The sequence below is a fragment of the Petaurus breviceps genome, unplaced genomic scaffold (genome assembly GCF_028583685.1).
Source record: "Petaurus breviceps papuanus isolate PSGF00001 unplaced genomic scaffold, PetGlider_PUasm1.0 90849, whole genome shotgun sequence".
Lineage (NCBI taxonomy): Eukaryota > Metazoa > Chordata > Mammalia > Diprotodontia > Petauridae > Petaurus > Petaurus breviceps.
In genome coordinates this window covers 24,434,727-24,455,693 of record NW_027187361.1, presented here as the reverse complement: position 1 = coordinate 24,455,693, position 20,967 = coordinate 24,434,727, and the positions used below count along the sequence as shown (strand labels likewise).

The following is a 20,967-nucleotide window of genomic DNA, read 5'->3' as shown; positions in this document are numbered from 1 at the left end:
ATTAAATCTACAAAGCAGCAGATTGTCAATGTGCAAAAATAAATATCCATAGAACTCAATTCGGAAACATCCTATAAGCCAAAAACAGTTACTCAGACACAATGGTACATTAGGGGTTTTCCCCCTTTTTTTGAGATTTTGTTCTTGACTCTAATCTATGAAGAGCTTACTCGTGGCATAATTGTATTCAAGCATCCATCACCCTTGACAGTATAAGAAAACCGTGTCTCACCCACCGAATCCAACCTGTCTCAGCATAAATCACGACAGCCTGGAGTAGCAGAGTGGCCTTCCACGTGTGCTACAGAAACAAATTAGCCCCATTACTCCAATCCTCATCCTCATTTAGGAAAAAACATCTACCTTCAGAGAAAGCAGCTTCAAACAGCCTGTTTAATATAACAGTAGTTCAGAAGTGTCATTGGATCTCCAGGGTCCAAACGTCCAATACGCACTTGGACTCTATTTCTCTGATACTTGTGCTGGCTGACCCCAAAATGGATCAATGATAATCACATGTTGAAAAAATAAGAGTTCCTGTCTGAACTCACTCTGATCCTATGTCTGTCTTGCTGGGGGAACATGTCTACAATATATTCTAATTTCTGAAAAACAAAATGCACGATACAGGAAAAATATGTTAAAGAAAATCTCTGTATAAAAATGACTGCTGCTAGGTTTTAAGAAACTTGCTGATGCTAATTTTATACAAGGTATCTCTAATGTCATCTAACAAGCCTTTGTCCTTAGAAGGACACTTGCACTGAGAAGACAACTAATGCCAACTTTTAAGCAAGAATTACCTGTGCTAACATTGAAGCCTAACAGAATTTGACGATCAATGTCCATTCCCTTTATTTGTGGCTCTGTATTGTAATGATTACAGTTTATGTTGACTTCCATGGGCTGTACAAGCAATAGAAGGCAGCCAGCTATGCTTTACATCATCGTTTCACACAAAGCAAATACAGAAATATCATATTACCTAATTTTCTATTTTAAAAAATTCCTATAGGCACAAAGCAGAATGCTGGAAAATCACCGAGGAAAGAATATGCATAAATAAAGAAGTATTTCTTACATCAAAAAAGTCCAAGAATCACAAAGTCTGCAGAAGCTTGGTTAATCAAATACTGCAGTACTGATTTAATCAGTATAAAATTGAAAGAGCTTTAGTTCTGTAATAAAAATTCAAATTTGGGATAGGGCAAACTTTAAACAGCAGCCAGTAAAGAAGGGAAGGGAAAGAAAGGTAGTGGGGCAGGTGAACAGGCACATTGGAACTGTGGGGACATGTAAATTGACCACTGTCAAACCAGTGTAAGTTTCTTGGTTTCTCATGGAAAACATTTTTATCCACCTATTTTTTCCGTCCAAACTAAGTCCATCGAAGTCCAACACATTGTTTGAATTGCTTTTTTTTTTTTGCTTGGTTTTCTTGGTGACAATACAACAGAATAGTAAGTTTACTACTTCTCCTGCCCACTGTGGAAAAATTAGATGATTTCAAATACTTTCTTCAGCTCCACAATAAGTTGCCAGTCACTCTTCTGCATTTCATCTCTGAACCAATCCTTCAATGCATCAATGGACTGTCGACTGATCTGTAATACACCCAGCATACAAAAAGTTAAGCATGTAGAAAACCAATTACATCTTGACGGCTGGAATGTCAATAGGTAAAAAAACCAAATGGCACATTTTTAATTTTCCACCAGTCCTCACCTGATTGCCAAAACAAACTGATATTGTAAATTCTACATAAATGAGATCGTTAGTTCAAGTCTGTAATTTTTGCTGGCTAACGACTTTGGAGTGTGGGGCACAATCACCCATGTGCCACTGCAAAAATGTGGAAAAGACTGTGTCAGACTCCTAATCCAAGACATTTTTTCCTTTAGTATTAATGTCTGTGGTTTGTGGTGGGACGTGTGTACATGAACACACATACGTAAACCTGTACACACACATATCGACCCCATTCAAACCACAGCTGTTAATGTTACAGGAAAAAGGCACATGTGTAAGAATGTGGTCCCACTTCAATGCTGATACATTAACAAACTTTTTTTAAATGGCCAAGAAATTCATGTAAGTTTCAATTAGCTTGATTTTAAATGATGATTTTTTTCACCACCTTCAAGCTTTCTGCACTGAACCAAACTTCCACTTGTCTTAAGAGAGAGCTGGGCCCTTTGGAGTAATATTGTAGGAGGTGGTAGCAGCTCAGGCCACGTCTCCCTGACTCCAGATCCCCACTACGGCATGTTCCACCAAGCCATCAGAGTTCACCAGGTGGGCTCCAGGAAGGAAAAGAAAAAAGGTCCTCTATGTTGGGTAGAAAACCTGTGCGTAATGTGCAGAAGGAGATGGAAGGAGAGGAGAAGTTGTAATTCAGAGGGAACGCTCACGTCAGTGAATTCCAATTCCCAAGGCTAAGCCATTTAGAACTAAACAAGTGCAGATCAGAATAGGGATCTTAAATGTAAAAAAAAGAAACACTTCAGACAGTTACTAGTGGATATGCCTTACCAACGGCCACTGATTTATGTGTGTCCAGCAAGAGGTTTTTTTTTTTAAAGCAATTGGGGTTAAGTAACTTGCTCAAGGTTACACGGCCAGTTATTTTGGGTGGGTGCCAAGTACCTGAGGCTGGAACCAATCCTGGGACCGGCGCCGGGGCCGGCGCTCTTACTGCACCACCTGGCCGCCCCTCCAGGAAGAGTTTTGAAGGGAAGCACAATAAGGGAAAAATTATTGGCCTTGAGAGTCAAAAAACCCACGGACCATCCAAATTTGTAGATGGCTAAACATGCTTAAAGTTAAATAGATGACACCATCAGAGGCAGGATCTGAACACAAGACTCTACCATGCCATTTGAACACCAAATTCTGGTGTTAATACTTCCTAGAATGTGGGCATATTACAAGCTTCAGCCTCACCAATGGAATAAGTGTGTACGCCAACCTTCTGGGCAAAGTCCTTTTCAGATTTCAGTGTGAATCTGGGGGCGGCTAGGTGGCACTGTGAAGAGAGCACCGACCCTGGAGTCAGGAGGACCCGAGTTCAAATATGCCCTCAGACACTTCACACAAAAACTAGCCGTGTGACCTTGGGCAAGTCACTTAACCCCAACTGCCCTCCCCCCTCCAAAAAGTGAATCTGTTGCTTGATATAATAAAGGGCTAATGACATCATTTACCATGTAAAGTACCTACCTTGCTAACAAGAATGTCTGTAGCTTCAAAATGTCTTCCGTACATTTTGGGAGATTCTCCAGGAATAGGCTCTATTTTGACACAGACTTCTTGGCCCTTTTTTGCAATATCCACTTGTTTATGGTTTACTTCAATACTTGTAACTATCCCAATCTCAACAAACTGCAAACGAGAGACACCGTTAATTACAGCGCTCACCACTAATTACAGCACATGTATCGTGGCTGCCCTGACTGAATTTACGACTTCAGAATGCAAGGACCTAAGAAATGGTATTTAATTTGTGACCACAAATATTTCCCTGTCATTTGTCAATACAATCACAGGATCACTGCAGGTGGCAAAACTCGTAAGGCCTTTGCCTACAACTTAAAGGAAGAGTAAACCAGTGCTAGGAAGAATTTAAAGATGATCCATCCAAAGCTCTGACTGGAAAGATGAGGAACTGGTCTCTCTCATGTCTAACTGTTAGACTGGAATTAACCTTAAATGGCAAAACAGCCAGTCATTTATAGAACAAAACGCATGAAAGGGATTTCTTTCCCCAAAGCCACTAAATAAAACCCAGTTTTTATGTGACTAAATCCAAGTGTGCTGTGTTGCAGGTGAGCCAGGAAATCCCTGGAAAATTCTGAGCATGAGGCCATGTTCCCTTATTTTCACTTGTACTTATTCTGTGGGTCAAAGAGAACATTTCTACCACCCTTAATGTACAAACAGCACTGCCAGCCTAGTGAACACTGAACCAGCCGAGAATATGGGTGATGCCATACACAAACATGGACTTTCATTGTTCCACCATTCTGAATGCACTGACACTTAAATGCCTCAATGAATTCAAGAATTCCTGCTCTATGTTCCCACCAAAGGCACCCATGACACTTCAACTGGTACGTGTTACATGCTTCAACAATCAAATAAACACTTCGGGGAGAGGTGGTATCAATCATAGGGACTTGAGAATGTCGATATTAAGCAATACTTAGCAATAAGGAAGGCTGCTGGAAGGTGCAGCAAATAGAACGCTGGGCAGGAAGGCATGGTCAAATCTGGCCTTTGACACTTCCTAGCTGTGTTACCCTGGGCAAGTCATTTAGCCCTGTTTGCCTCACTTTCCTCATCTGTAAAATGAGTTGGAGAAGAAAATGGCAAACCAGTCCAGTATCTCTGCCAAGAAAACCTCAAAATGAAAAGTCAGACACAACTGAAATGACTAAAAAACAAGGGAATGAAGAAGATAAAGAAAAAAGAACTTAAATTAGACCCATCGCTGGTAAAGGACCAAGTTCTGGTCACCAGAACACGCATGTCATGACTGGCTGCAATAAGAAAAGATCACACACAACTCAAAGCAGGCTTTTAAAATGAGGCTTCCTGCAAAAGTGACGTTCCTGCCTCACCACGTCCTTTTAAAAACACGGAGCAGATTCATTCATCTTGTCATTACTAACAACTTAGAAAGCAAAACAGGAAATGACTCCAAGCATTAAGTAAGCATCATGCTGGTGCACAAAAGAGAAAGAAATTCCGGATCTGAAGTGACAGCTCATCTGACATCTCCTTTGGGTGAAGGAGGAAGTCTATGTGGACAGAACAGCTTTGCTTTAGCTGCCCAGAAAACGTGCAACATGAGATAAAAAAAGCGAAGACAAAACTGGAAAACCAGGCCCTTGCTGGACAAGGGCTGTTCCCCTGAAGAGCCCGGAGCTAAACCTGCCAGTCTGAGAGTTCTCAGAAATAAGAAGCTCAAAGAGTGTGACTAATACTTACATTTTTGCTAGGTACACACATGGGTGTGCCTTGTTTCACTTGACCTGCTTCAACAATTACGCCCATCACTATTGGATCTCGTGAATTGAAGATAAATTGGGGGAGTATTTTCATTTTACAAGGAAATACTGCAATGTGTCTAAGAAGAGAAAGAACAAGCAGGTTTAAGCTGGTGCCCTGTTTTATTCTCCAAAGAGAGACACCCAAAGACAAAGTACAACTGGAAGCTCCTGTGAATACAGTAAAGTACAAAGGCGGGAGAAACGCTCGGTCCTCGGCTCTTCCCTGCCATGCCAGCCTTGGCCAGGCTGCCGCGCTTCCCCAACAGCCCTGCTGCGAGTTACCGACACACGTGGTCTGTGGCCTGAGCAGACACATCCCTCCTGCCTGAACATCACGGGCACTCCATTCCGGGCAGGAATCTTGCCCAAGTTTAGAAACGGCCCTTTCAATGAGTGCTAAGTATTTCATACGGGTCAAACTGGAACTTTAACAAAGCAGAATACAGGACATGGATCCAGAGTCACTGAATGCATGGTGGGTGGGTACTGCTGGGACAATAGGCAAACCTGTCTGCACAGGGTAACGACCATTAACTTACTTGAACTCTTCCTGCTTCTGCTTCTTATAGTCTTGCCTATATTTCGTAAAAGCATCAAACAAATGGTAAATAATTTCTGCACTAAAAATCCGGACTCCTAAACTATCCGCCATTTCCTGAGCATCGCGTTCAATCCTCACATCAAAGGCCAAAATTACTGCATATCTGCAAGGAAAAGAAAGCAGCCATCAAGATACTGATACAAAGCCAAGAACATCTCAAAGCAAGCCTCTGCAGAGGCAGCAACGTGAGAGCAAGGAGAGCCAGCGCTCTTACAAACAGTACAGAAAGAAAAGGGTGCACAGAAACCACTTACTGAGGGTCGTGCTCCAGCATCACAGAAGCCTTCATCACATCTTTTTTATGAACAGGGCCTATGTTAATTCCAGCATACTAGAAAAGGGGAAAATTTTAAAGATTAGTTTGTCATCTCAGATATCGTTTAATAGCACTGCCAGTGGACATTATCTTTTGGACCATATTAAGTTGGTCAGCAGGCATGTAAAATATTGTGTGAAGCACCAGAAATACAAAGGAAGGCAAAAGAAAAGTCTCGTGGAGCTCAAAGTCTAAAGGGAGAGTGCCAACACGCAAAACATTAAAAGTTACAAATAAGATCCATACGGGACAAACTGGAGATAATCAACCGAGGGAAGGCATTGGTGCTCAGGGAGAACAACTGAGGCTTCTCGCAGAAGCCGGGGTTTTAGCTTAGACTGGACAGAAGACAGAAGTTAGGAAGCAGAGCTGGAGAGCTGCACGCAGAGGGGACAGCCAGTAAAAACGCTGAGAACTGGGCAAAAAGGAAGGCTAGTGCCATTGTGCTGCAGAGTGCATGAAGGAAGCAAAACTGGAAAGCTAAGAAGGGGGAAGGTTATGAAGGATTGTAAAGGGCAAACAGATGATTTATATCTGATCATACAGGCCATACAGAACCTCTGGGATGATAAAAGCGGGGAGAGACACCAGCCAGCAGGCTACTCACTGCCACAGTCCAGGCATGAGGTGATGAGGGCACACCCCATGGAGGTGACTTGCAGAGGAGAGAAGGGGGTATACGTGGGACATGTTGCAAAGCTGGAATTAATAGAACTGTGCAAATGACTGGCTATGGAGAAGGAGAAGGTAAAGAATTACGTGGTTGTGGGCACTCCCCACAGTAACAGGAAGGACAGCAGTACCCTCCACAGTAATATGGAAGTTAGGAAGAGGGGAGGTTTAGGGGAAAGCAGAATGGGGCTCCATTCAGAACAGGATGAAGTTAAGATGTTGACAGCATGTGTAGTTCAAGATATCCAATATTCAGGTGGAGATGTGAGAATGGAAGCCAGGAGAGAGGTGAGGGCTGGACAGGAATCATCTGCAAGGAAGAAGCTGCTGAAAATCCAAGAGCCAATCAGATCATGAAGTGCAGCAGCACAGAAGGAGAAGAGAGGAGGACAGAACACTGGGACATCCAAGGCTGACAGGGGCCCGAGAGAAGCAGGAGACAGCAGAGTCACGCGAATACCAAGACACGAAGGGGAAGGGACCACGCCAAAGGCTGCACAGCTCGCAAAGGGTAAGAGCTGAGAAAAGGCTGCTGCATCCAGGAAGTGAGAGGTCATCACTGACTAGCTTCCACTTGGCCTGGGCCTACGAGTCGGGCCCCAGAGGGGACTCAGAAGCACTGACTGTAGACGGCACGTGGAGGCGCTGAGTGTCGACAGCAAGAACACAAGCCCCAGACCACAACCATCAGGGACTTCATGATGAAATGAGGGTTTTCTGAGGATGGGGGAGGATCCAGGCGGCAGGAGACAGGAACAGAGGAGAAATTATGAGAGAATAAGGAAGCCAGAGGGTGCAATGCAAAACGGAAGCGGACCATGCGCAGATCAGGGGTCCTGTGACACAGGGGTGAAGGAAGAGAAAAGTGGCAGAAGGCATCTCGATGTGAAGAGGGCTCTGAGCAAAGCCTCGTTTTTGGTGGAACGTAAGGCAAGGCTCTCAGCAGAGGAGGGATGGAATGGTCGGAAAGAGCCCCTGAGGAGAGAGGGATGGCAAGTCAAGGAGGGAGCTCAAACGACTGCCTTGGACCAGCTGAGATCATGCAACACAAAGCTAGTGAAGCAGGAAGCAGTTTCATGATTTTCTTCAGCTTAATTCAGCGAGACATGTGAAGAATAAAGGAAGCAGACGGTGGGAATAAAGGAAGGCTGACGATTTGGCGGGGCAAGATCTTTGGTAGAATAAGGGGGCAAAGGATTTGAAAGGAAAAATTGTAGAACTGGTTCATCCAAGGGTCAAGATGGCAAGGGGAAGAGAGTCCAGCCAGCATAAAGGTGATGGCCTGGGAAAGAACTGAGGGTGTGAGCATTTGGAGATCACAGCAAGGGAGAGAAATGGCTTTTAGGTACAGAGAGAGGTAGAAAGAGCAGATGATGATCCAATAAAAGAATTTCAGAATTTGTGAGTATGGAAATGGTGCATTTTAATGGTAACTGCAAGATCAAGGTATAATTCTCCTTGTCCGCAGGGTAGAGAAGGAGGTCATGGGGAATACAGAAGGGCAGGAATGGAAGGCTTGGATGCATGAGAGACTATCTACCTGTATGAGCCCCAGTATAAGGACAGGAGATAGGGAGGGAAGACTATGAGCCAGGCATTGAACTCAATGAGGAAGGAAGAGGATGTCTTAGAGGTCTGTATTCCTCCAGAATCTTGAGAGGGTGAGAAAGACTGAATTAAACTCGGAGAGTATACTAAGAGAAATGTTAGAAGCAGAGTCTAGAAACAGCAACAGAGAACAAAGAGTAACTGAACTCCTCTACTGTGACCATGACTTTGGGTGAAAGTACAAGCAGTGCTGGAGAGGAGAGCCAGGGAAGCTACGTCAGAAGAGTGAGGTCTTGGTGAGCGCCACAAGAAGGAGCGAGAAAGAAAAAGGACTTCCAACAAATCGAGTTTCTGAGGAGAAGTGGCACAGTGCAAGGGTTGGGTAGCTTCAAAGTAGGAGATCAGGTCGGAGAGGACGGGAATTAAATGGTGATCAGCAAGGGGAACCCGAGGTTCAGAATCCTTGGGACAGGAAGAGGAAGGCAGAAGAGAAGCGTGTTGTTACTCATGGACAAACAAGTCATTTTAACAAGTCATATGAAGTTGGTTATTATTACTTACTGGTACTTCTGAAGTTTTTAAAAATTCAAGTAATGCCTCTAAAGAGCCCAATGTGGATGCCTGAACATAGACACCTTTTTCTTCTAATTTGATAGCATTTAGTGTTTGCTTTAATTCATGAATCAACTCATCCTTGAAAAGAAAACATAAAAACAAGGCTCAAATGATCTCTCTTCCAATTGAATAACAATATATTATAAACAAAAGAACAAATAAATCCGCTCTGTCATATAGTCTTACTCCTCCAGGTAGCATAGCGTTATTGGAGATTACCAGTACAGCTCTAAAAAGCTTACTATGTAGCAGAAAGTGTATGCGCCAAAGCGTCGGGAGATCTTGTTTAAGACGTATCACTATCACCTGTCTGTAAACTGGATTCCCACCGCCGTAGCCAATTATAGCAGGGCTGAGTCAAAAAGGAGACTGCAGCTAGGAAGGTGCATTATTATATAATTATTACCCCTCCCCCACATAAAAAAGTTCAGAAAAACAGGAAATCTCTCCCTTTCAGTTACATCTTGAGCTATGTCCCTGAGGAAACAACAAAAATTTTGTGTAAAAAAGAAATTCTGATTTGCAAATGACTGAAGTATTTCAAAGGCACCAAGAGCCAGAAATATTTCAATTCTTCCTGCAGAGGCCAGGACTGTATTCTCTTCTACATTTAGATGTGCTCATCTGCAAAGCAGTTTTTTTTTAAATTCCTACTTTGAGAACCGGGACTTCATCCTCTTTGTGAGCCACCAGCAGCGGCAAACCCGCTAATGTTTTCTCCAGGTCTTTTCCAAGAATCTTTACGCCCTGGGCGGCTTCTACTTCTTTATGCTTCTCATACTGGTTCTGAAGAGACAAAACACCGGGTAAAATAGTAAGTGAAGGTCTTACGGCCATCGCCCACATGGCAAATCTCAATAGCGACATTTGTAAAGTTGAGAGAGTAAAGTCGCTGTCTTTGGAACTATCCAACTGTACTTGCCTTCACTCGCAGTTCTTTCATGGGAGGAGGTAACAGAAGACCTCTGATCTGGGTTACAATGGGACCCTCCACTCCAGGAACAATAATTGTATCTCCTTCCTTTAGCCGTCCATTTATCAATATTACATCTATTGTGGTACCCATGCCAGGAAGTGCTTTAACCTAGAAAAGACACGTATTATTTAAGTGATGAGCTACTCAACTTGTACACGAAATTACAAAGAGGTAAACACAATGACATTAAATGGTCTCCTCGGAAGCAGAAGCATTTAAAAACGCTATTTACCTCCATGACCTGGGCCCTTAGCTCTTCACACTGTGCCAGTCTCTTGCTCAGCATAGTCTGGGTTAATTCGACAAGAAGCGCTATCAGGCTTCCCATGCCATCTCCAGTGTGAGCCGAGGTAGGTACCAAGGAAACAAAAGTGCGAGGATCCTTATTCTCATAGAACAAAGCAGCATTCAGGCCCTGGTGAAGAAAAGGCAAAAGCAAATCACTGAGAAAATGCCAGACTCTGTGTGTGTGTGTGTATAATGTGTGTGTGTGGGGGGGGAGACAACAAAAAAATTAAAAAGAATAGACTCTCTAGAAGCTGACAAATAAATAACAGCACTGAGTCTCAACCCCACCATTTCACTTGAAGAGCAATGTAGACAAGGAGCTTAGAGATGGCCTCCTTTCCATCTCAGCTCAAGCTTCCAAACAGAGGGAAGAGTGATGGCTGCTGGATGCACCTCCATGAAACCGGCCAGAAAAGGGAACTAGGAAAGCAGGAAGACTGATTCCTTCCTGTATCAGAGAAGGCACCTCGCAGCCTCGGCTGGCGGCAGCGGAGCTCACCTGCTGCGCGAACTCCACGATGATGGCCTTGGCGCGCTCCTCAAACTCATCTTTGGTGTTTTTCTTCTGCTTCTTTAGCGTGGCTGCCACGTCTGAGTCCGGGCTCTTTTTCCAATCATACAGTCGATCGATCTAGAAAAGTTCCATCACTAATAATGTTTCTAACGTTTATGTTGAGAAACAATTAATTCCTCGGGGTTAAGTATCTAATAGGACAAAGTCTGTGGGCCCAGTGCTGTGGGAGGCAGCACTGCCCAGCCAGCACCCACAACCCTTGTCAGAACAAGCCGGCTGCTGATGGTGGTGATCCTGTCTATACCAGGTTCTGGCTGGCACTATTAATTAGTGGAGGGATAGGTGGATAGTTAGTTAGTGAGTGGAGGCATAAAAAGATCGATTCTAAAAAGATGTGCAAGAACTGGGCTAGGAACTGTGGACACAAGAGCGATGGAAAATTCTAGAATTCCTGCTTTCAACAAGCTCACACTCTAGTAAAGGCTTTAAAACACATAATGGGATGAAAGACAGAGTGGCAGTGGGATGACACTGTGCTGTAAGAAATGATAAGTGTGATGAACAGAGAAACACGGAAAGATCTACACAGACTAACACAAGCGAAGTACAGAGCCAAGAAAACAATCTGCACCATGACTACGACAAAATAAATGGAAACACACACAAAATGAATGCTACAAAATTGGGAAGCAGCAGCACAGCTCAAAGCCTTAGGAGAGGACACCCCCATTCCACCTTTATGCAGAGGCATAGGGTCTGTACACCAAAGACACGTTCAGACAGAATCACAGTGATGTTCAAAAAACAAGGTATCAGGGCGCTAGGTGGTACAGTGAGTAAAGTGCCGGCCCCAGAGTCAGTAGGACTTGAGTTCGGTTTCGGCCTCAGACACTTAACACAAAAAAACTAGCCGCGGAACCTTGGGCAAGTTACTTATTGACCCCAACTGCCCTCCCAAAGGCAAAAAAATAAAAATAAAAAACAAGGTATCCACTTAAACTTATTAAAAAAAAAGGTCAGGAGGAGTAAAGGCGTGTATTAAAAGTGAGCCTCGCGTCCTCCCAGGGCTGCTCAAGACGACACATGATCCAAGTGGTGTGATGTCACACAACACGCTTGGCCTCTGCCCTTCCTGGCTGCCCATAACAGCCTCCTCCACATCTCTTCGGCCCACAGAGAGGGTGCAGGGTGGGGATTTAGGAGTTCCTCATCGTACAGCGAGCTCAAGGTCTTCTGGGACTCTCTCCTCCCCATCCGTCCCCACCTTCCAGCTCTCCACATGCTGCCCTCTTCTCATCAGACCCTACGCCCCGGGGTAGGGACCACCTCCTGCCTTCTTTATATCCCTAGTGCTCAGCAAAAGGAGCCCCTGAATAAGTGCATCCGTACAGTCAGCTGACTGAACTCAGTTGTTTTTGTGGCAGTTTTTCATGACTCCTGATCTGTTGTGTCTAAATATTAACTTATCAACTAGACTGTTTATAAGTTCCTCTAGTGCAGAGATGCTATGACATTCCTTCAATGCCTATGGCATAATGCTAAGCAAAAAGCAGGTACTTAATACTTGTAGAAGTGGTTATATAAGTCTGGGCATTTGTTGTTGAGTTATTTCAGTCATGTCTAACTCTGCATGAACCCATTTTGGTTTTCTGGGCAAAGACACTAGAATGGCTTGCTATTTCCTTCTCCAGCTCACTTTATAGATAAGGAAACTCAGGCAAATATGGTTAAGTAACTTGCTGTAACTGTAAGGGAATTTCAAGATCTTCCCTGCCCCTTAATAAGCCTAAGGGAATCTAAGGACCTTCCCTGATTTGACATGGAGCCTGTGCTGGAAGGGGTTTGCGGAAGGGTGGGGCAGAGCCCAGAGAAGAAGCATGCTTAGGGAAGGCCCACACGTGCTGTGGTTGCTATGTCATCAGGCCATGGGGCGCAAGGGCTGTGATGTTCTCTGACCCTGGAGAAGGGCATATACACTCTGAGGCGAGGTTTGCTTTGGGGCTTACTCATGGGAAGACTTGTGTGATTTGGCCAGATGAGACTCTGGGCAGCCATTGAGGGCCCCCCCCCCCCCGACCTTTGAAAACCCAGATGTTGGTGCTTCCCTCTCCGATGACCAACCAGGCTTGGATGGGATGGTTACACAGCTGGAAGCCCTGTCTGCTGAACTGTTATTTTATCAGTCTGTACTTTTTGTGTACTTGTAACTTCTGTTTGCATTCTCTGAAGTTCAGGGTGCTGACTTTTTCCCCTGAAGTAGGTAAATGATATATGTTCAATTGAAGTAAGATTGTTAACCCTCTTTTGAGTTGCTTTCTTTTAGAAAAGCAGATCAAAGAACCTGTGCTAGCAGCCACCCTGCGTGTGCTGGGGGGCTTGCTGCTACACTTGCCCACATAGCTAGGAAGTATCTATCTGGGGCAACATTTGAACTGTTCTTCCTGATTCCAGGCCTGGCCCCCTATCTACTATATGACGTGGCTATCTCAAATTTATCCAAACAAAAGATCAAATCATGTCTTCTTGTTAACTTAGTTATACAGAGTAAAATACCTAGTAAGTTTAGGTATTGAATGCGAAACTTCTAGATCGGCATTAATGTAAACAGACACCACCAAACTTGGGATAGAGACTTTATATTAAGAAGGTTAAACCTCTTAATTAATATAGTGAGCCACATTCAAGAGGTCACAATTCCATGAGGAAACACTGAATTAAAAAAAAAGAACAAGAATATAGCATCAAACATAACCTTCTTTAGACATAACCCTTTCTTTTTAATTCCTTCTCCTTTATTCAAAGCTAAGAAATAGTGAGATCCAAACACAATCCTGTCTTAGTAAGGTTGGCAGTAGTAATAAAACTGACACAGATCAAAGTAACTTAAAAGAAATGAAATCACTTCTAGGAACATTATACAAACACACACATAGACAGACACACTTTTTAATTTTTATACGCTAAAAATACAAGCAGCCTTTCATGCCCCCTTAGACTGAACCGAAAGAATCTTTGCAGAGTCTGAGAACAATGACGTGCATGTTCCTGCTCGAATGTGCACATGCTCACACACACATGCTCTCACACACGCTCACACACACACGCTCTCACACACACACACACTCTCACACACACTTTCTGAAGAGATAGCTTACCTTATTGAGCGCTACAATGAAGGGGCATTTTTTAGATTTCAGTAGGTTGATAGATTCAAGTGTCTGCGGCTCCAAACCATGCATAATATCAACAACTAAAATGGCAATATCACAAAGTGAGCTCCCTCTGTTCCTAAGATTACTATTAAAAAAGAAGAGGAAAAAAGAGAAAAATTAGAAGCTGAAACAAAGACTCCCAAACTTAACTCAGATTGCAGGATCACATATCTAAAGCTGGAAAAGACCGTAAGGCCACAGGCCACATGCTTTAAAGGTTTCCTTTTATAAAGAAGGAATCTAACCTCCCAAAAATTAACCCAAGTCACAGCAGCTGAGCAAGAACTGAAGCACAAACCCTGGCTTCAAACTCAGTGCTCCTGTTCACTGATTCAGAATTCTCTTATCCCTCTCAGGATAATCAATATTAACAGAACTAAGTGGAAAATGTGGTACCAATATGCCAACAACTGTGCCAATAGGTGTGACATCCAATCAAAGTGAGATGAACTAACCAGACCAAAAGTCAGCTCTTTTCATGTCTCCACCAGGGTCACTAAGAGACTTCAAGGAATATGAAGAAAAGGCTAGAGGAAGTGCCTGCTGGTCTGGTTGTTGGGCTGAGCGTTAGAAGCTACCCTATTGAGGCCAGTCATGTCTACTTTCCATGCAGCAAAAGTGATGGATATTCCAAACTAAAGTAGAATAAAAAAATTCACACCACCACCGATATTATTTCCCATATCAATTTGTATGCATATATTCAACTTAGAAAACCTATAAACATGACAGTACGGTACAAATTAACAAAAGCCAAATTAACGACAGAGTAGAAGAAAATAGCTGAAGAGAACTTGAGAGTAAAAATGGAGAGTTTTATTAAGTTTGATCTTACCTGAAAGACTCGTGGCCTGGTGTATCAATTATAAGCATCCCAGGAATCTTTATGTTCTCTCTGTCAAACTAACATTAGGAAATAAGACAAAACAAATATACGAGAAGCACAAACACGACAACACTTCAAGCAGCCAAAACCTCCTTAAAAGTGGCCCATCATAGCTAACTGTTGCCATCAACACTCAAGAGACCCCAAAAGTTCAAAGTCCTTTTTCCATTTAATTCACTCTAAAATAAAATAGCTGATTAAGTAATTAAGCAAACTCGAGCAGATTTATTTTTGAAATATAGAAACAAATAGCTAATGCACACACAAAATATGTGTTACAGAAATAGTCAACTCTGAAAAACCTTTTATTAAATGTAGCATAAAAGCTTCAGTTACTTTGTAACTAGAATTAACTTTTTACAGAGAGAAACCTAACTTCTATTATGCCTAAAAAGCTAAATCATCAAAGGGCAAGTCAAGCTGTTTTAAATTTAAGGAGACCAATTCTAAAGAGATTCTAAAATTCTGGCCTTATGCTTCCAGTCATACATATCAACCTTACCATATCAATCTCAAATTTGACAAATTAAAGAAACTATCTGAGCCTATATTATTTACAATAATATTTGGTTTTCCTTATAAGTAGGTATATAAACAAAGTGCAATCAAAAGATTCAATTATACACTGCTATGAACAGTTTTCAAGCTATGGAAAATTCATTTCATATGTTTGTGCAAATTCAAATATTTTCAATATAAGATATTTACAAAAATGCATCAGAATGTATACAAATTTCCTTGATTACATAAGGAAGTCAGGCGAGACTAATTCAAACTTAATGCGAATTATGGAACATAGCTGCATCTAAATACTTGCATTCACATTCTTTTTTATACGGAGAACATAGCACACACACTATGTGATCCATAAAAATGAAACCCAGAATATTCTATCAAATCTAGAAAGCATCGTCTACATTCTGAAGACTACAATCTAAACTACAAAGCCCCCCTCCCCCCCCACACACACTTACATTCTTCACCATCTTTGTCTGTTCATTAATAGCTTCAAGGGGAACATTAGTGGCCCCAATTTGCTGAGTAATACCACCTGCTTCACCATCTTGTACATGAGTATGACGGAGCTAGGAAAAAGCAGTAAATACAAATAAGCATTCAAAAACCAATGCAAAAAAAGGAAATAGTGGAGCATGAAGAATATTTTTAAACAATTTAATTCTTAATAATTTCTAATAATTCACTTACAGTTTTAACAATGTATATAAACAATAGCAGCCTAGAAATGAATAAAACTAACACTGTCCAATCTATCAAAAATTTAAAAGCACAGTTCATAAAATACTTTACCTTATCTAAAATTTTCGTCTTTCCTGTGTCTACGTGTCCTAGTACACAGATAACAGGGGCTCTCAGTTTTTCTGTATTTACATTTTTGCTATTTTCAAGTCTCCGTTTCTAAGACAGAAAGAAATAAAATTAAATATTTTGATTTAATTCAATGAAATATGTTTAAGACACCATGCCCGTACTGGGTTACAAAGACAGCTCTGAAATACAGTTTGCCCTCAAAGGACTTAAAACCTGAAAGAAGAGAAAACCATATGTGCACAAAAAACTGGAGAAGACATGAGTGCCCCAAAACCTAAGAGGGAAAGTGAGATATGCAAAAGAGAAGGTCAAGAAAAATACCATGAGAAATTTGAGAAAGAAGAGATTGCTTTTACTCTAGGAGATGGAGGGGCGGCAGGAAGTGGAGGAATAGGTCAGTAAAGGTTTGATGACGTACCACCAGCTAAAGTTAAAACCTTCTCCACCATCCAACTTTTAGCCAGATAAGACCCTAGAGAACATCTGGCCTAAAACTTTATTAAGGAAGGGAAGAAAGTGTGGCCAAGAGAAATGAAGGGATTTGGCTAAGATCATACAGCTTGTGACCCTGCTGGGACCGGAATCCAAATCTCCACCCAAATACTAAACAGAAAAGTTTGCATTACAGATTGCACTTTTCAGATTCTGCACCATTACTCTGTCTCCTTGCAGAAAGTCCTTCCACCGACTAGTGACAGAAAGTGTTCCCCGTGTGTGTGGCAGTAAACCTTGAGTAAGAAGATTCTGGGAAGGCTTCCTTGTGAGGGGGCCCAAAGGAAGCAGCTAAGAGACTCCCCTCTGTCTGACCACTCCTCAGGTCACACCCACTACCTAGGTAGGGTTCTTTCCCGGCCCTCTGCCCTTCTCCCTCTACACAACTTCCATTGGTGATCCAGCAACTCCCAAAGATTTGTTTATCAACTTTATGCTGACAATTCTCAAATCTACTTATTCAGCCCTAACCTCTCTGCTGACTTTCAGACTTGTATCTTCAACTATCTTGTGGACACTCAAACTGCATGTCCTGTACACGTATTAAATCTTAACATCTCCAAAACTAAGTATGTCTCCCTCTAAATCTCCCCCCTGCCAAACTTCCCTATTGTTATTAAGGGCCAACACAATCCTCCCCAGCCCACAAACTTAACACCTGGGCATCATCCTCACTCTCAGTCACTCTCTCACTACACCTACATCCACCCCGCTGCCAAGGCCTGTCTCTTTGTCTCTAACAGTGCCCCACCCTGCAGCGTCACCATCATCTCAAGCCTGGAATACTGTCACCTGCTGCAAATGACAGAGTGGTGTTCCTGCTACGCTACAAGTCCCTGCTCTGTTCAGCCACTAAAAGGAGCTTCCTAAAGTTCCAATCTGCTCTTACTGCCCCCCTATTCAATGAGCTCCAGTGGAATGCTACAGGACAATAACCAAATCTGTGTATTTGGTGTACAAAGCTCTTCATAACCTCAGCCCCCCAACCTTTCCAGTCTTCTTACCCCTCATGACTGCCCCCACACCCCACACTTTCCAGTCTAGCGACAGTGGCCTTCTACTGCTCGGTCCCAGGAATGAGACTCTCCATCTGCCTCCTGTGGCACTTTCTCTGGGTGCTCTTCATACAGAGAACACTTCCCCGCATCTCCCTACTTCCTGGCTTCTTGGGCTTCCTTCAGGTTTCAGCCAAAACTCCATCTTCTACAAAAAGCCCTTCCTAACCCGATGAATTCTGGTGGGTCCCTATTCATTATTTCCCATTTACCCTGCCTATAGTCTGATCATGTTTGTTTGCATGCTGGCTCTCCCATTAGACTATTAGATCCTTGAGGACAGTGACTGTCTTCTTCTGCCTTTCTTCAGCATTTACAACAGTTCCTGGCACATAACAGGCTATTAAGAAATGCTTACCAAGTAACTGAAATAATTCAAAGCCATTTTTTAGAATGTGTGAACCAATTAATCAATTGCATTGATATATACCTAATTACAGTATACCAAGTGTGGCTATCTTCAAGCAGTGCAACCAGCATTGCCTATTAACTTCCTTTGTCATCTTTATCAATTTCTTAAGTATAAAGTGAGCCCTCGAAATGGACTTTGATCTGCATCTCGGTGAGAGTGTTTGTATCGTTAACAGCATTCAGTTCTTCTGATGGGAACTATACATTCCGATTTGTGGTTCATCTATTGGTAAACAGCTCTTTATCTTACACGTGTGTGGTTCCCTCTATATATTTACTGAGAACTCCAAGGTGCACAGACCATTCCTTAAACTGCTATCTTCCCTTCCTAGAAGAGCTGCAATGATTTTGACTTTGGTAGTACAAAAGCTTTTAGTCTCATACGATCAAAATGATGAGTTTTGGGGACGACTGCCTCCATCACTCCCTTGCTAATGAATTCTTTCCTTTAGTCAGAGCTGTGAAAGCTACTTCAGCCCATTCTTTTCTAAAAACACCTCTCCATCTATGGGATAAGAAAGGTCAGCCTCACCTTTTTCACTGGTAATGCTACCTATTTTTGTCTCTTGATTTTACTTGACACAAAATAATCTTATTATGTGCAGATTCTATACAGCCTACACATCTCTTCTTAAATTAAAATTTACCTTAGATCTAGTCTTTTAGTCTTACTGGGCAGTTTAAGCCAAGAGGCAAAACATGAAGCTTACACATTGAAATAAGCTGTAATGCTTCTTAGTGTAGCCTGAACCAAACTGGGAAAGTTAACAAAGTAAATAAAAATACAATAAAACACAAACAATAGGAAATATGTAGTTTTCTAAGTCAATATATATAGTTTAGTAGCCCTCATTTCTGTTTCCATTATCAGGACTGCCTTTTTGCCAGGAAAAGGAAGGCTTAAGCTCAGTGTGCAAACAATTACGTTAAACCATTAGAAACATGGAGTGTCATTACCCATGTAAAACTCAAGATTTCTCAGAACCACTCTGGCTGCCTTTTGTTTTTTCCTGTGAGGCCAGGGCTTTGCCTCCCTTTTCTTCTAATAAATTCTCTAATGAAATCCTCTTGTAGAAAGAAATTTAAGGTTCTGATTTCATTCTTTCCTCCTTCCTCTGAAATATCAAGCCTATAACCCTATTTTAGGCTTTTTGTAGAGCAAAACCTGACAACATAAATCACTTGGGGAGAAAGTGTCTATCTGACAAGAACTGTTGGCAAAACCAGAAAGCTATTTGGCAGTAATTAAGGTTAGATGACCAACATCTTACTCCATATTTCACAATAACTTCAAAATGGATAGGTAACCAAGTGCTCACACCATCGATGCAAAGACAGAAAAAAATTTTTTAAATGAGACAAAGAAGCAGTAAAGCCATGACTCCTGGACGATTTTTCAATGGAAACCCCTGTCCCCCTCCCCACCCCGGGGCTTTCATTAGAGTTCCTATAGAGTGTTTATAATAAGCGTGCTTTTTACTAGGAGGTTCCAGAGAACAAACTGCTGTCAAGCATACAGCACATGGTGTATAAGCTCTACGTCACCATGGATGATAGGGAACATCTGAAGAATGCTGCTCTCTATTGGGGAGTCAGTGAATATTAGTACGCTCGTGCTTTCGGACAGGAACCTGACAACCAGTTAACTCAAGGGCCCGCTACACAGCCTATTAATTATTAGCCAGCAAGTGTTCATTACGTAGCAGGACCTGAAAAGAGCTAGAGAAAATATGAAGATAGAAAGTAACAGGTGCCAGATAAGTCAAATCCCTACTACTACAGGAGCTGCCATCTTCTGTCAAACCCTGACACAAAGAGAGAAATGGGGAGAGAGTAAGGAGAGGCAGGGAGGAAAAGAAAGGCCAAAAACAAGACAGGAAGAGACAGACTTTGGCTCGGCTGCAAAAATTACAAGGCCTGTGGTCCATTCTAAGGAGAATAAATAATCTATTCACCCAGTTCTGGAGAAAAGTAAACTTTTATCTAAAGTTTAGAGACTGAATTTAGAAAGACACTAAAATGAAAATGAAACAAAAACACCTCAATGTCCATGTAACCAGTGCGGGTTAAGGAGAGAAGTGACATGACCAAGATCATAAAGAGACCATACAATGAGGGTCAGCCTGCAGAAGGGCAAGACTGCAGGTGTATTCCCCATAAGCGAAGGTGACGTGTGGGAAACGGACTGCACTGACGCTGTGTAGCCCTGGGGCACTTACTAAAATGCCAAAGTGCTCTCAGTATCTCTGCTCGTGGCTTTCTTTCCACATGATACAAATACACTGGAGAAAGGTGGCCTACAAACGCACTTTCCTGAAGCAGTATCATCTCGCCTCCCAACCTTCCCTTAAATAATTATACAGAAAATATAAATCCATAAACAACACGTACAGAACCATACACTGGCAGGAGGTAAGCTTTTGGAATGATTCTGGATTATCAATCAAAATTAATGATGAAATTTTTAAAAGAATTTTTTGAAACAGTATTGCCAGATCTTTGCGGGGTGTGAGGACGGCCGGGGCAGCAACGACACAGTCCTGCTCCCCTGACAAAGTCAAAATGCTTAACAGTTAAGAGGTCATCAGCAGTGACCTGTCAGCCTCAAACTGGGACGATGCTGTTTCAATATAGCTGGGAGGAAGGAAAAGTACTGTGAATAAGGATGATACCGAGTATATAAGGAAAGTGTGCAGAGAACAAGGCCTCTAAGCAATGAGAGAACACCCACTGTCCTTGTCAAGAGGGGGAGCTGCCCGCAGGCCCTTCTGAGTGGGGGGGGGAGGTGCCCGCAGGCCCCTCTGAGTGTGTGCGGGGGGGCTGCCCACAGGCCCCTCTGATTGTGGTGGGGGGGGCTGCGAATAAGGATCATACCGAGTATATAAGGAAAGTGTGCAGAGAACACCCCAAATTGGGGGGGGGGGGGGGGCCCCACGGCCCCTCCGACTGTGGGGGGGGGGGCGGCCGCCCAGGCCACCCCGCCAGCCCGGGGGCGCGTGGG

General features: G+C 42.8%; 1 protein-coding gene across 1 annotated transcript in view; it reads right to left on the bottom strand.

The window, feature by feature from the left end:
• Positions 1-830: 830 nt before the first annotated feature.
• EIF5B (eukaryotic translation initiation factor 5B) overlaps positions 831-20,967 on the bottom strand; it is a 72,416-nt gene continuing 52,279 nt past the window's right edge. The window contains exons 11-24 of the mRNA XM_069073006.1: positions 15,988-16,095; positions 15,654-15,764; positions 14,629-14,696; positions 13,737-13,878; positions 10,567-10,698; positions 10,012-10,194; positions 9,726-9,887; positions 9,458-9,589; positions 8,750-8,881; positions 5,907-5,983; positions 5,591-5,755; positions 4,990-5,128; positions 3,220-3,381; positions 831-1,604 (exon numbers count right to left, since the gene is read on the bottom strand). Of these exons, the coding sequence (XP_068929107.1) occupies positions 1,497-1,604; positions 3,220-3,381; positions 4,990-5,128; positions 5,591-5,755; positions 5,907-5,983; positions 8,750-8,881; positions 9,458-9,589; positions 9,726-9,887; positions 10,012-10,194; positions 10,567-10,698; positions 13,737-13,878; positions 14,629-14,696; positions 15,654-15,764; positions 15,988-16,095 (1,821 nt within the window). The 3' untranslated portion in view covers positions 831-1,496. The remainder of the gene's footprint in view (positions 1,605-3,219; positions 3,382-4,989; positions 5,129-5,590; positions 5,756-5,906; positions 5,984-8,749; positions 8,882-9,457; positions 9,590-9,725; positions 9,888-10,011; positions 10,195-10,566; positions 10,699-13,736; positions 13,879-14,628; positions 14,697-15,653; positions 15,765-15,987; positions 16,096-20,967) is intronic.